The sequence below is a fragment of the Protomyctophum bolini genome, assembly GCF_963924005.1.
Source record: "Protomyctophum bolini genome assembly, chromosome: 20".
Lineage (NCBI taxonomy): Eukaryota > Metazoa > Chordata > Actinopteri > Myctophiformes > Myctophidae > Protomyctophum > Protomyctophum bolini.
The window spans coordinates 7589748-7605641 of record NC_137881.1 but is presented as its reverse complement, the minus strand read 5'-3'; the positions used below and the strand labels follow the sequence as shown (position 1 = coordinate 7605641).

The 15894-nt window shown below is 46.3% G+C and overlaps 1 protein-coding gene across 1 annotated transcript in view; it reads right to left on the bottom strand.

Moving 5' to 3' along the window:
* LOC308335086 (neural cell adhesion molecule 2-like) overlaps nucleotides 1-15894 on the bottom strand; it is an 83078-nt gene that overhangs the window by 50334 nt on the left and 16850 nt on the right. The window contains exons 2-6 of the mRNA XM_080792050.1: nucleotides 14965-15171; nucleotides 13677-13823; nucleotides 11126-11263; nucleotides 4312-4429; nucleotides 2043-2212 (exon numbers count right to left, since the gene is read on the bottom strand). Coding sequence (XP_080648176.1) covers nucleotides 2043-2212; nucleotides 4312-4429; nucleotides 11126-11263; nucleotides 13677-13823; nucleotides 14965-15121 — 730 coding nt within the window. The 5' untranslated portion in view covers nucleotides 15122-15171. The remainder of the gene's footprint in view (nucleotides 1-2042; nucleotides 2213-4311; nucleotides 4430-11125; nucleotides 11264-13676; nucleotides 13824-14964; nucleotides 15172-15894) is intronic.

Sequence of the window (15894 nt, the reverse complement as noted above, 5' to 3'; positions counted from 1 at the left end):
ATGTATGTGGGCCTGCCACCCTCTCACATGTGAACCGAGCTAATCCCCTGACTACCGTCGTCTTCCACAAGGAAGACCGTGGCGTAGCTGCGTAGGCCTCGGTGCAAACATTTTGTTTAGCCTCCACCCCAACCCGAACTTGTGCGATTAGATCGGCTACGTTCCACGTTTGATTTGCCGGAATGTTGGTGCTAAATAACACTTAAACTCACTGCCAGACCGGGCGGGGAGGAGGGGCTGCTTTAGCTCTGAGCAGATCCACACATGGGTGTACGCATGCATCTCGAGCACGCACGCAGGTTTTCGGCAGATAAAATTGGATGGCCTCGTGCTCATTTCGGCGGTGTCGTCAGTGTCTGCATGGGCCCCGGTGCAGCTATTGACTGGTAGATTTTATGACGGATAAGTCCTATAATACGTTTAACGATTGACTCAGTTTAAACTGACTTTCAAACTATCACCCAGCTCCCCCGAGCACGGGCCAAGTTGTGTTCATAGGATACAGTAGATACTGTAACTCAACAAAGCCGGATGCCACGGGGATGTGCAGGGCGCCACCCGGGCACCCTCACCCCTCCTTTTTAAAAGAAAATGGGTTTTTTACCCCACGATTTTCACCCAGTCAATGCCACGTACTATTCGGGCCACCATGTCTGTTTCGCCTCAGGGTTTCCTCCCTGTGACATCTCCATTATATTTATACTCTAAGGGTTGGATGTAACTCGTGGAAGGAAGCTGTGAGGCGACAGCGCTACCGACGTCCCCCCCCCTGGCCTCATCGCTCCCTCATGTTCCAGTGAGGACACGACACAGTGTGTGTGTGTACAATGGGGGGGGGAGGGGGGGGGGGACGTCATTTCAGGCCGCCGTGCGTTAGCAACAAGACTGGGGGCAGCCAGACGCACTGAGGCGTGACTGTATGTTCACTCTGCTGGAACTGGTGAGCGCGCACACACACACACACACACACACACGCACACAGGCACACGCACAAACACACACACACACACACACACACACACACACACACACACACACACACACACACACACACACACACACACACACACACACAATCTGAAGCAACAAGTGTCACACAAATCACCACGCCTCAGCACAGAGGCACATGATATTAATGTGCATGTGTTGTGTAAGTGCGCGTCCACACACACACACACACACACACACACACACACACACACACACACACACACACACACACACACACACAACACAGAGGTAAGCAAGCATATCAGACACCTCCGCTAGCTAACAGTGGCTGCTGTCAGGGGGAATAAAACTAACTTACCCCCCCCGCCCCGGCGCCCCGCTGTCCACCGCAAGGCAAAAACTGTTACCGTCTTCATTTAAATACATTCTGACGAGCAAGCGCTTTTCCCCCGTCTTCAAAGGATGTTGATGACTGGGGCAAAATAATGTGCTATTGTATGGTGTGAGGTAGGGCAGCACAATTAACCGAAAATAGTCAAGCATCCTTATTTTAGAATTCACAGTTATGTTTGTGTGTGCTCGTGAAACTGCTAAAATATCTACTTATCAGCCTCTGTAGCAGACAGGAGGTGTTTTCGCATGGCCAGGAGGTGTCCCTTATTATTTTTTTTTTTTATCCCGATTTTGTAACCCATTTTTCACCCCTGTGTCAATCATCTAATGTGATCCTGGGCTCTACACACCCTCCACCAACCTAGTCCCCATATAGGGGACAAGGGGAGAGCAACGGACTTGAACTCATGCTTCCTTCATGCCTGAGTGTCCAAGTTGCTTCTTTACACCTGACAGGGGGGGAGTTTCCCTGGTTGGACGTAGCGCGTGGAAGGAACACGTTATTCCAACCAGTTCCTTTCCCCTCCATCAGGCAACCCGGGTGGCCAGGGGGGGGCAGTTTAGTGACCAGGATTACTGAATGTTTTTTGTGAGGGTACCTGCCCTAGGGGACACGGGGAGAACATGCAAACTCCACACAGGAGGTGTGCCTTATTTGAAACTTGTTCAAACCCTAGACTTGGCAACCCTAGACTTACCAAAGACCTTGAGGAGCAGCTCCCTCTCCTGGGAGCCGGCCTTGTTGGTGGCTCTGCAGGAGTACGTTCCTCCGTCGTCCTGTCGGATGTTGTGGATGGTCAGCGTGCTCCGCCCCGCCTCCGGCACGTCCAACACATACTGCTCGAACGGCTGCAGCTGCTGCCCCCTCCTGGACAACGGGAGAAAAGACAGGAAACGCATTGTTGTTGTGTTTTTTTAGCACAACAGAAAGACAGAGAGACAGAGAGATTCCTGGCCGACATCAACACTTCGTTATAGAGCCGCAGCTTGCAGGGCCCTGCAGTGCGAGACTATTTCAATTAGGCACAGCTGTTGCTTCCGTCTAAACCGTATTCATAGGCCAGAGAGTTCAATGTAACGCAACACAGGAACCCCAGCTAGTGTTTTTGGTCGTCCGACAGTTTCTTAACCACTCGGTAGGAAGAGACTCAAAAACAGCAGAATGAGTGTCGGGGAGCAGCTTTATAACTCTATGGGAGCAGCCTCATAACTCTATGGGAGCATCCTTATAACTCTATGGGAGCATCCTTATAACTCTATGGGAGCAGCCTTATAACTCTATGGGAGCAGCGAAGACAGTGCTGCATGGTGGTGCGCTGAACGCACACGCATTCATGGGCGTGCAAACTCAAAAAGTGTCATTCTTGATTGCGTTACACATTGTGCAACACAGATCACATCATGGGGCCTTTTGATTTGGCGTATAGCTCCAGTCTATGAATTCCAATTTCCTCAATAACAGGTGTGTGCATGTGTGTGTGTGTGTGTGTGTGTGTGTGTGTGTGTGTGTGTGTGTGTGTGTGTGTGTGTGTTATACTGGAAGTGATGTTGAACTTGCATTTGTTTGGATATAGCCCTAGTTTCTCCACTCCACTACATTTGAAAGACAAATTGAGAGAACCACTGGCCGACACACGTCACATTACCGTTCGACCCGGCCTGGCGGAGATATGAACTCAGACGACCGCGCTTTTCTAGTTGCAAAACAAGTTGCAAAAACTGAAATATCCTAACAAGAAAATTAAAGGCTAAAAATGAATTAAATAGACCACGTACATTTCTCACTTTGATTGGCTTCTGTAAAAAGCAAAGCCAATTACCGGTACGTCTCCGTATTTTGAAAGTGGAATGTATTATAATACACAAAGAAAGGTGACAAACGAACAAAGGCAGCGAAAAGCAATAACAGACATCAATCAAGACAAGACTTTCTTTTAAAATGGCACAGCCTTGGTATTTATTTTTTAAAGTGCACACAATGGAAGTCAATGAATTTGGTGGATTGTTTTTTTTTTTTTAAAGACGCCCTGACATTTTGGAGTCGCTGAGAGATAACAAACATTGGTATTTACATTATTCACATTGTAAAACCATTAGCATTTCCCTCAATTCTCTAGTATGTAGGGATGGTAGAAAACTCCCATGGAAAATAGCAGAACCGCAAGCTGACAATGTCTCGCACTGTGACTCGTTGTGAGTTCATATAGATCGGCTATAAAAAATCTGAGTGGTTAAAGTGATTTTGATGCTATATTAATTAAAGTACATTTACTAACCCATTTAGGCCTGACGTCGAAAAATTTACAATTTTCTGAAAGATTTGAGGCACATTTTAACGATTTTTCAAAAATAGCACTCGGTGCCGCGCTGTGGGCTTGTAGATCTGCTATTTTTATGTGTCTGTAACTCTGTTGTTGTTGTTGTTGCTGCGAGTGTGAGGTCTAGCCAACACCAACTCGGGATTCCTGGATCGCTGCCCTCCACAAATTCCTATCCAGCATCAGGTTCTTGAGCTCTGCAGTGTTGTTAGCCAAGCTGTCGCGCCGCAGCACGTCTACATATACAGGTGGTAACTCTGAGAGTGTACAAATGGACCCATTTGGTTCCATTTGTACACACTACACACTCAAGATAAATTGGAGTCTCAGAGATAGAAATGCCATTAAATGGGGCTCCGTAGATTAATGCATTTGAAACAGGGGGGGGGGGGTCCTTGAAATTCAACGGGTTGAGAATCACTGCTAGAGCAGAAAACATCTTCTCGCATGGGGACCATTTCAGGGATGTGTAGCTGGCTAATTAGTGTCCATTTGGGGGTCCCTGACGTGAAAAAGTTTGGGAAGTGGGAACCACTGCATTAGGCCACTGATCCCCATTTCATACCATCGGCAGTGAGCTGCAAAAAAAAGCCCTGCCAGGCCCAGAAGATAGTGAGACGGAGTGAAAGTTGAACTTTTTAAAAGTTACCTGTGCCAGGTGACCTCGGGTTCGGGGGATCCAGACGTGATGCAGGTGAAGGTGACAGACTCCTGGTAGTCGGCGGTGGCGTTGAAGGACGGCTGGAACACCGACAGAACCGGTGGCACTGGAAGAGAAGAAGAGGAACACAAATCGTTTAGGTTTAACATCGTCACTATAGCTGTTCCGGTACAGAGAGGCGGGCCCTCTCAAAGAATGTCCTGTCCTGATATTAAACTTTAACAGAGTTCTAACTTTGAAATAAAACAACAAATAATGATGAATTAAAGGTATAATGAAAACGTAGTTAAAAACATAACGGAAATAAATGAAATTGTTGGGCCACACAGGCCACAGTTTATCTCAGTAAATAAAACTTCAATCATGAAAAATACCCTGTCTCTTATAGTATATTTTAAATCAGTTTTAGATGCACTCACTTAGTAACAGTTTCATAACGTTTCTCATTATTTTTTTATAATGACAGAAGATTGTTAAAAGTCATTCTTTAAGAAAGTCAAAATTGAAACGGTTACACAGTGAGAAAGATAAAAGTCTTTGTCTCTAGTCATGTAGGCACCAGCGTTTCTAGGATCACAGCATGGAAGGGAGCTTCAACTCTACTATAAGGACTGTCTTTGAGCTGAAACAACAAGTCTATAGCAGAAGGACCATTTTCACATGAGTCAGACTTTCTCTGAGGCCCCTTTTCCACCCGTTGGTTCCCAATGGGAACCGGTTCAGTTCTTTTTGGTTCTTAGTCCATGAGCCAGAGCTCCAAAATTGGAACGTTAATTATGAATCGAGTGTGCAAAACTATACCATATTAGATTGTTATCACCATGAAACTTCCAAAGTTGATTACTTACACGAACACAATGATTTATTGTATTACAAACTTTACATTTTTAAATATTCAAATGAGGCATTATGTAGGAAAATATGCAAAATATTCGAAAATATGAAAAAGCTACTACTGTGGAAGGGTCATCATGTATTAATTTACTTGTATTGATCCTATAAACAATTTAATATAGGTCTAGTTTTTCCCACCAATTTTGGAGCTCTGGCTCATGGACTAAGAACCAAAAAGAACTGACCCGGTTCCCATTGGGTGGATAGGGGGTCTGAGAGAGAACCTCTTGTGTGAGCCTTGTCTAGTTTAACGTTGCATACTCAAGTAGTTATGAATATGCTATATGATTCATAATATACCACACACGCAGACAGAGATAGAAGTATTGATCCTGTAGCCAAAGTAATGTGCCCGCCTATAGCTTTCTGTATCAGGGTCAGTTGATCATCTAGCATGTTGATGAATTCTTTCTTTCTTTCTTTCTTTTTGTGCCTTCTGAAGGAAAATGGCAGACTTTAATGTCGACTGCTGAATTTACAATGTAGCAATAAAGCAAACGCTGGGACTGCCCCGGCTCACCAATGCAGATTTATTAACAGGATCTGCAGGTTAAAATCCGTGCCATACATGAGATGAATGGTTCATTCTATTTAATTAAAAGAGGAAGATAACTCTAGAAGAACATTGAGTGTCATGGCCCCGATCGGTCTATGGATATGTTGGACCAACGCAAAACAGCTGATAACCTCCGCCTTGGTTCTGGTTGAATTCAGCACAGCGAGAAAAATAATCACCTGCAAGGAATGTCTTGAAAGTAGCTCATAACTTGTCTATGGTGGATTGTTTGAGTGGGGCAGCCACTCCAAGGAACCGCAATGTCCAGACTGGAGCCTGTGGCCCCAACTAATGCTGCCCAGACTGGAGCCTGTGGCCCCAACTAATGCTGCCCAGACTGGAGCCTGTGGCCCCAACTAATGCTGCCCAGACTGGAGCCTGTGGCCCCAACTAATGCTGCCCAGACTGGAGCCTGTGGCCCCAACGAATGCTTTCCTCTCAGCCCAGACTGGAGCCTGTGGCCCCAGACTGGAGCCTGTGGCCCCAGACTGGAGCCTGTGGCCCCAACTAATGCTTTCCTCTGATCCTCTGCAGTGGGAATCGATGCTGAAGACAACATTCTACATGATTGAAAGTGGATGCATTATCCTTTATTATTCAATAGAACAAAGGGCGCCACCATGTGTCACACCTTGGTTCTGCTGTCTCCGTCTCCTGATTTGCATCAGACCTGTATATATGTACGTATGTACGACAGATGCCAAAGTGGAGCTGTTGAGCTAGAAACTGAGAGAGAGAGAGATAGAGAGAGTTGCACTGTCTGCTGCCTGCTAATTACAATGTGGAGCGTGCGTGCATGCGAGAGACAGAGAGAGACAGAGGGAGGGAGGGAGAGAGAATACCACACTCTTGTCTGCTAATTCCCCCACACGGTAACTCTGTCATTTCTCGACCGTTTCGGACGTGGGGCGGCTCGCCGGAACCGGACCAGCACCCTGAGCGCGTTCCCGTGGGTCTGGAATTTCGGGGGACCCCCACATGGAGTTGCATCACTCAGTTCACACGGTGATTTTTATGAAACAAACACAAACACTAGAAAGAAGATAATTCAAGCTTTTTGTACAGCTGCAATGTTGGTGAGTTTGGCATCGTTTAATACAATCCGACTTTTCTGTTTGGATGTATCAACAGCTATAGTTACCACCCTGCCATTAACTTCGCAGTCTGCATAAGGTCTATATCTACTCCCTCTGCATTAGGTTGTGGCCTCGCCAGCCTTTTCTCCTCACAGATGAGTAAAAGCTGGGAACGAGGCAAGATTCAGGTGGTGTCAACACTGTATAATGCTTGCACACACTGGCACAATGGTACACACACACACACACACACACACACACACACACACACACACACACACACACACACACACACACACACACACACACACACACACACACACACACACACACACACACACACACACACACACACACACACACACAGTACATCGCTCTGCATGGGCACACCTAAACTGTCACATTAAGGTATTAGCTGCAGCTGCGTTGCTTTACTAATACTAAGTATTCCTCAGGGATACTGGGGGATAAACATGAGAATCCCCAAGGCATATAAAGGCCTTGAGAAGGGGGGGGGGGGGGGGGGGCTAGTCCTCAGAGAGTTCAGCGAGCCGCCCACACCGCTCGGCTCCGTGTGGAATGACTGGAGTGTCATGTGCCTGGAATAATAGGCTGTGCCTCATTGAGCAAGCTTATTGGAACTTTCCTCATGAAGTGAAGCGAGTGGTTTAGCTAAATTGAATGCGATTCATGTAATTTTCTTTGGAGGGGTTAGTAAGGGGAGGGCTGGCTGGCTGCTATTACATTATTACATTAGGTGAGGGGAGAATTACATAGGCGAGAGTCAATATTGCGGCTACTCGTGCGTAACGAGGCACTTATATAGTGCTTTGGCGAGATCGCATTTCAATCACTCCGCCCGATCGTCTCAGGTGACTCGCTTTCTATGAAACGTGTTCTATATAAATGAGGACAAATGGTCAAATTAAAATGGCATCCTTCGATTTCTTTAGGCCACAACCGAGCCCCAGATGCATTGCTAATTGAGAATTTCAATCATAAGAAATAGCAGAGAGAGAGATGGAGAGAGAGAGAGACACCACAGTTAGACAGGCTTCCACGTTAATTAAGTATCCTATCTGAGCGGATCCAGTCAAGCTTGTTGTCAGAAATGTGCTCACGGGAGCAGGGCTGAGTTTTCACTCTGGCACAACTTGCATCTCATTTTCCTCCAGAAAGAAATGGGCTATATTGCACAATGGGATGTGACATTGTGACGCTGCAACGTGGAGCGTAAGATCTTTGAACGCAAACTGCTATATTAGGCGATGTGTCCGAAATGCAAGAGCGAGAACTTAACCACTTAAAGCGTCTAGACTTGGTACATTCGACCTGAGCTGGCTGGCTGGCTCACCCATTGTGAGCTTGTAAATCTGCCACTTATGGTTAATGATCCCACCAGAATAATGTGACCCAGCTCCACTGTGGGGCTGCCATCTTGCAGCCTCCAGCCTTTCACCAGGAGAAAAACTGCATATTTTTACAGCACAGATAGACATCTCACATACTGTACTACTAGAGCAGAGGGGAGGGTTCTCAACGTTTTGGGCCCGGGGACCCCCGGAAATGCTTTGGCAACGTCTCAGGACCCCCGCCGCGAACCCCTGCACTAGAGCATAAAATGAATGTAAATATGAAATGGTTAAACATGTAGCTACTGTAGGTATAATGTTAGAGTGCAGTCCACAGAACCTTTCAGGCCTGTTTTCTCAACTCGCTGCTTCTCTGCAAGACATATACGGTAAGCCATATCTCCAAAACTGTCAATTTGAAGCTATGATTCCCTGCCTTCATATGACGTAAATGACAAACTAAAATGACAAAAATAAATCCAATGGCAGCCCCTCACTCAAGCTGGGTCATATATAGATGCTGGGGTTCAAGACCTACACACAGAGGTCATCACCATGCAGGCTGGCTTGCGGCGGACATTTTTTATCAAAAACATATTTTTGCCATACAAAACGAGTGGACAGTAATATATTACTAGTGGAAACAGTAATGTATAGACTAGAGGGTTTGTGCATGCCTAAAGTTGGTGGCAAATCGAGTGGCAAAGTGTGTTTTGGACCCTACAGGTACAAATGGACCCTTTCAACCCTGTACAAACAGACCCTACAGGTACAAATGGACCCTTTCAACCCTGTACAAACGGACCCTACAGGTACAAATGGACCCTTTCAACCCTGTACAAACAGACCCTACAGGTACAAATGGACCCTTTCAACCCTGTACAAACAGACCCTACAGGTACAAATGGACCCTTTCAACCCTGTACAAACAGACCCTACAGGTACAAATGGACCCTTTAGTTTCAACCCTGTACAAACAGACCCTACAGGTACAAATGGAACCTTTCAACCCTGTACAAACAGACCCTACAGGTACAAATGGACCCTTTCAACCCTGTACAAACGGACTCTACAGGTACAAATGGAACCTTTCAACCCTGTACAAACAGACCCTACAGGTACAAATGGAACCTTTCAACCCTGTACAAACAGACTCTACAGGTACAAATGGACCCTTTCGACCCTGTACAAACAGACCCTACAGGTACAAATGGAACTTTTCGACCCTGTACAAACGGACCCTACAACAGGTCCATTTGTACAGTCTCAGAGTTATGGGGGTCCTTAATTGATAACCACTGTCCTAGTCATGACGTAACATGACTATTTGCTCAGACACATACTGTATGGCCTAACTTCATTCATTGTCAATGGGAATTTGCGGTTTGTGTAAGATGAAAATCTACACCAATAGCTGAATATACAGTAGGAGGGGAAAGGGGAAAAATACATTGCATGGATGCACCTGTGACGTATCCTCAGTAATGTATCTGAAGGTCATCGGGGTTTCGGGTCTCCCAACATCATACCCCTCACTCAGGTGACCCACCCGGGGTGAGCAAGTCCCGACTTACGTCCCAGTAGCTATACCCTCGATCAGTCCCATTAGGGAAAAACCAGGGCCACACAATCCGTTCCTCCTGAACTACTCTGCCGGGACTGGGAGGTACTATTCTGGCGCGTGGAAGGACTAGGCTCTGTGGGTTGACTCCTGTCCGGGCCCCTCCTACGTCTCACCAGGTCCACTCCTGCTCTCACCAGGTCAGGCCCTGTGCATTGCACCAGACTCCCAGCATCAGGCACTTTATTCAGGAATGGTGGATTCTCGAGCCGCAATGGTTCTGCAGGCTGGGAGTCTGGTGCAACGCACAGGGTCATAATGTTATGTAAAAAGAAAATTGTATAGTATATATATCATATTATCATGGGTGTATAATCATGTGTGTATTTATCAGTCCATAGACTGTACATAAATATTTTATAAATTCACTGGTGACAGATGGATTATGATAGATCTATACATATATACATAATACAGTATTCACTGTACATTTATTGGGAGACGTTCAATGATTCAAAGACCAATATAGCTCAGCATCCAAACTGGTATTTTATAGACTGGAGGAGGATAGATTACCAGGGCAGAACACAAAGACCGGGAACCCAGAGACTCTAATTAATTAGTTGCTGCCGTGCTTCAACCAAATCAGACCGCAGCCTAGTCGACCGCCACTGATCCCAACATGCTGGAGCTGCTGATGAAACTAAGTACCACAGATGGGAGACGGAGGTGACTCTCCACATGCCATCACGGATATATAATTGACTGAGAGATGGAAATTTCACGCCAGCCTACTGTACATTATGGAGATGAGTTCATACCATCTGACTTCCAAGAGCATGAAATAACTGTACAAAATTATACACGCATTCAACATGGCTCGCCATTTCACTGTGTGTGTGTGTGTGTGTGTGTGTGTGTGTGTGTGTGTGTGTGCGCGCATGTGTGCGTGCGTGCATGTGTGCGTGTGTGTGTGAGCACACGTATGTATGTGCAAGCAAGAGCATTGTGTGTGACAAAATGTTAGGAAGGGACTACTAGTGGACAAGAGATCCAGTCAACCATAGAGAAGATGGCCAAAGACAGATACATCAGAGCTGGGGGACCATAGAGAAGATGACCAAAGACAGATACAAGTGGAGGAACTTTGTTGCTGCCCTATGCGCCAGCCGGCGTAATGGGGATAAGTAAAAAAAAACAAACAACAACTGTAGATTTAGTCGACGAAAACTAGACTAACACTAAAACATTCCAGGTGACTAGAATGTGACTGAAACTAAATGAAAGCTATTGACTGAAACTAAAAAAATCTAAAATTGCTGCCTTGCCAAAAACAACACTGCTGTATAAAAGGAAACCTTACCGTTGACGACCACAGCGATGTCCACAAAGTCGATCTCGCCGCGCGCCTCCACGCTGGCCTCACAGCGGTACACGCCCTCGTCCGCCTTGGTCACCTGCTGGAGCTGAAGGTTGTTATTGGCCAACACCTGGTACCTGCCTGAGAGAGAGAGAGGGAGCGAGAGAGGGAGCGAGAGAGGGGGAGAGAGGGGGGACCCGGGGGAGATAAGAAAGTTTGGGAAATATAGCGAGTCAGAACCGCAATCTCCCTTCTTCAATATTCCGTCTGTCAATCTTCACACACCGTGATAAAGCCTGGCAGAGATAAACACTGGTAATTATACCAGCACCGCAAATAATCTCCAGTCTTTCCCCGCTGTGGCCACTCTGAGATTGGCCAGATCAAACTTCTACAACCGGGCGAAGATGTTTATACCACAAACCCCCCCCCCCCCCCCTGCCCCGTGAAACTCTTTTAAAATTAATCAAAAAGAGACAGAAAACTAAAGAGATATCCAACTTTTCATCATTGCCTGCACTGCACAGCGCTGGAGATTTTAATTTAAATGAGGGCGCCCTGACCCAACATATGTCTGAAGGTTAGATGGAGCAGGGGAGTGGAAGAAGTACTCTGATGTTTTACTTTACTACATTAACATATATATTCTGTGTGTCCCTCTAAGATAAGTTCAGTGCAACTGAGGTCTGTGACATTGAAAAATACCAAATTATTATTATACAATAATGATAATTTTGCTGTCCAGCAGAAATCAGCTAACTCCAGTTTCAGAGAATTATTTCCATTAATGAATGTACATGCGTGCGTGTGTCGCTGCTCAACAGTGCCACTTTAGGCCACCCGGGGGTATTGCAGCTGCTGCTACTCTAAACATATAGGGGCACACACACATAGGGACACACAAAGCCAGTCATTGGAGCGGTGTGCTCCGCTCAGAATATAATGTATAAGGTTTTCTTCATTTCCTGAAAAGTTTACATTTTTCATTTCCTGAAAACAAAATGGAGTCAGATGATTCCTGCCTGACAGCAGAGATATCCAGATATATCAGGCATTCTGAGGCATACCTGGACTTGCGTCAAGGCAACCACTTTGAGAAACCGCTGCTCTAATGGTTTCTGCTGCACGGCCTTATAGCAGTCAAAGCAGAATACCTTCCTTTCATGCGGTTTGTTCTCTGCGCACACACACACACACACACACACACACACACACACACACACACACACACACACACACACACACACACACACACACACACACACACACACACACACACACACACACACACACACACACACACACGCGCGCGCGCGCGCACGTACGTACGTGCGTACAGTCTAGAGATGCAGAGAGAGCTCTCACTTTCATTCACTTCATCCTGCCTTTGCATTAACCTGTGACCTTCATTAGCCTAGTGATTGAAACATTAAGCTGCTACACAGCATCCATGACATGCCGATGGATCACAGTCGCCAACTTGACCCGTGCATGCACGCACGCGCGCACGCACGCACACAGCTTTCTGCCTTGTAAAGGCATACAGGTCCAGTGGGCCCCTATAAAACCTTGTGAAATATATTTAAAAATATATATACGGTAAATACAATATATTAAAAAATATATATATACGGTAAATAAGAAATAAAATATGCTTAAAAGTAAGTAAGTAAGTCAGTAGGCCAAGTAAGTAAGTAAAAACAAGAAATGATCACAGTGATATTTGTCAGGTGAAAGAAGTGCTGGTTTCTTTATTTAGTAATGAACGCTCCTCTCAACCGGCCGGTCTCAATCATAACATTACGTTACATAACATTGGGTGTCTCTAAAGATTTCTGTTACCTGCTTCCTGTTAGGCTGTTACCTGGTCATTTGACCTGAGTAACCAATACATGACAGCAGTGTGTGTGGCAGCCAATCAGGACTAGGTCCTCAGTATGACTCATGTATGACTTAGGTGGTCTTTACACGAGAACGGTGTTCATAGCAAACAGCAAAATAAAGTTTGCTGGTGTCCCTTCAGACGAGAACGGTGTTTTCAGGTGAAAACGCAACAAAGTGAAAACACCTTCCAGGGTGGAAATCTTTGAGAACGCCGTTTCCTCCCGTCTCCATGGAAACGGGCGAAACAGTGAATCCGCAAAACTTATGGCATAATGGCTCACGTTGGCTCACAACGCATGTTAATTACTGTACATTGCACAAGCCTCCCTCCTCGCCTACAAAGCGCCGCAGGCAGAGCGCTCATCAGCGCTCTGCCTGCATGCTCTGCGCTGCCTGTCAGCCTGTCTGTCACTCCATGCGTTAGTAAGCAGGCAGCGAGTGACGGCCACAACCCCGTTGTGGTCTGAAAGCGTCATTCAAAACCCCGATAGGGGGGGAACGCAACAGGACTTTTTCACTGTCTGAAAGAGGCCTAGGAGGTCTTCTACATTTCATGAGCTTTCACTAGTCAGGTTTCACCTGACAAAACAACTTTGAGTACGGTAAGTAAGTAACTAAAGTAAAAACTCTGAGTACTTTTACCACCACTGGTATTATGAGCTGCTCTTACCGTGGTGGTCCCCTGCGGTGATCTCTCTGTCCTGGTAGTACCACACCACCAGGGGCACCGGTGAGCTGATGACATCACACACCACCTCCGCTGTCTCGCCGTGGCGGAACTCCTGCGGCGACTGCACCTCCCGGAAGGTCAGCCTCTCTGTGAGCGAGCACACACACACACACACGCACACGCACACACACGCACACGCGCACACAGACACGCACACACATAGGCACACACACACACACACACACACACACACGCACGCACACACACACACACGCACACACACGTCAATATTGTCACTATACCAGTAAGACGCCTGAGGGCGAGGTTTTGTTTTGTCTGCGTTAATTGTGTCAATACGTTGTTTATTATATTCGAATCACTTCGGGGAAAAAGCCCGTTAAAGATCACCTTGCGGCTTGAATTCCAATCAGGAATGTTGTTTGTTTTGCCAATAAATCTGTTTTATTAGATATTGGTCGATGTTGGTTTTTAATGCACATTTGAAAACGTCTCTCGCTTTAACAACTGATATAAAAAAGGAATGGTTTTGGACACATGGCAGGTTTCCACCTGTAAGCAGCAGATTTGGGTGCTTGCGCAGCTTTTACAGCCTCTCTCTTTTTCACCGTGTGTGACAGGTGTGTGTGTGTGTGTGTGTGCGTGTGTGTGTGTGCGTGTGCGTGTGTGCGTGTGTGTGTGTGTGTGTGTGTGCGTGTGTGTGCATGTGTCACTTGGCGAAGACAACTGTCAGATGTGGTGACGAGCCAATCCCCCACCCCGCAGAGCCATACAGCTGACGCACAGTGTTCACTGTCTCCGTTTTCTGCTGGCTTGCGTTTCGTTATGAAGGACCGGGACACGCACGCACGCACGCACGCACGCACACAAGCGCGCACGCACGCACGCACACAAGCACGCACGCACACAAGCACGCACGCACGCACACGCAGAGAGAGAAATATAGATACATAAACAGGGCGCCGGCAGGCAGGGCTCACACACACACACACACGCTCCATTGATTGTCCACTACAGCTGCAGTGGTTTTGTTTGTTTGTTTGTTTGTTTGTGTTCTTTCTTGGGCCAGGTGCATGCTCTGCTCTCAGCTATTATTGTCAGATATTACATCTAATAGCTGAGAGCACCAACCACACCGTGCACTAAAACCCGGTCTCATCCAAACACTGTGAAATAACACGGATTGGCAAACCCGTACAATATATCTGTATTAGAAAACCCCCAAAATCCGTCCGTGCATGCGTGCATATTTGGTGTATAACTAACTCACGATAGATCTCCAGCACCACGGTGGCCTCCTGGCTCCGCCCCCCGGCGTCGGTTGCCTGGCAGCGGTAGATGCCGGCGTCCTCCACCACGGCGTTGTAGATGATGAGGCGCGAGCGCGACGGCTCCGTGTGCAGCGCCACGCGACGCGACGCCACCATGCTCTCACCCTGCGGGTTGAACCACTCCAGGTGTACCGGGTCACCAATGGCTATGGGGAGAGAGACAGAGAGAGAGAGAGAGAGAGAGAGAGAGAGAGAGAGAGAGAGAATGGTTAAAGTGGTTAAAAGCTAAGGTGACACAGATGCGTTCCAGGTCTTAATTGGTTATTTTTTATACAATAATCATACTTTTTTTCACACATTTTGTAGTTTTTTGCTGCGTTTTTCGCTTCCACAAACAAATATTGTGAAAAAATAGCCGAACTACAAGTTTAGTAGAATGGGTATTTAAACAAAATAATTGCCCTTTTCTTCTTAGAGGTATTAAAGAAGGTCTTAAAAGTCATTGTCATTGTCATTTTAGAAATCCCAAACTGAATGTATGTTGGTTTGTTTACTGTCGAGTGAGAAAACTATTTTGCACATTAAGCAAATCATCGGTACTGTAGACTGGCTAACGCTGTGTTCACACAAACAGTGATTAACACTCAAACACTTGCAGCTGCGTGACGAGCTGCAAAAGCTACAGGAAAAGGTGAAATTGTTGTTTTTGTTTCAACGTTTCCACTCGCTTTCTCTCTCCCTACAATTTATTCCTGCTTGTATACTGTAATTGGGGAAAGAAAAATAAATCTCGCTGACATTCAGTTCTATTCATTTTAACGCAAAGCCAACGAAATGTCAACGTTTTTCTCGCTCCCACACATGGACGTTGCCGACGCAGAGTGTTAACGATGACTCAAACGGATTACAGAACACCTTATAATTTTCCT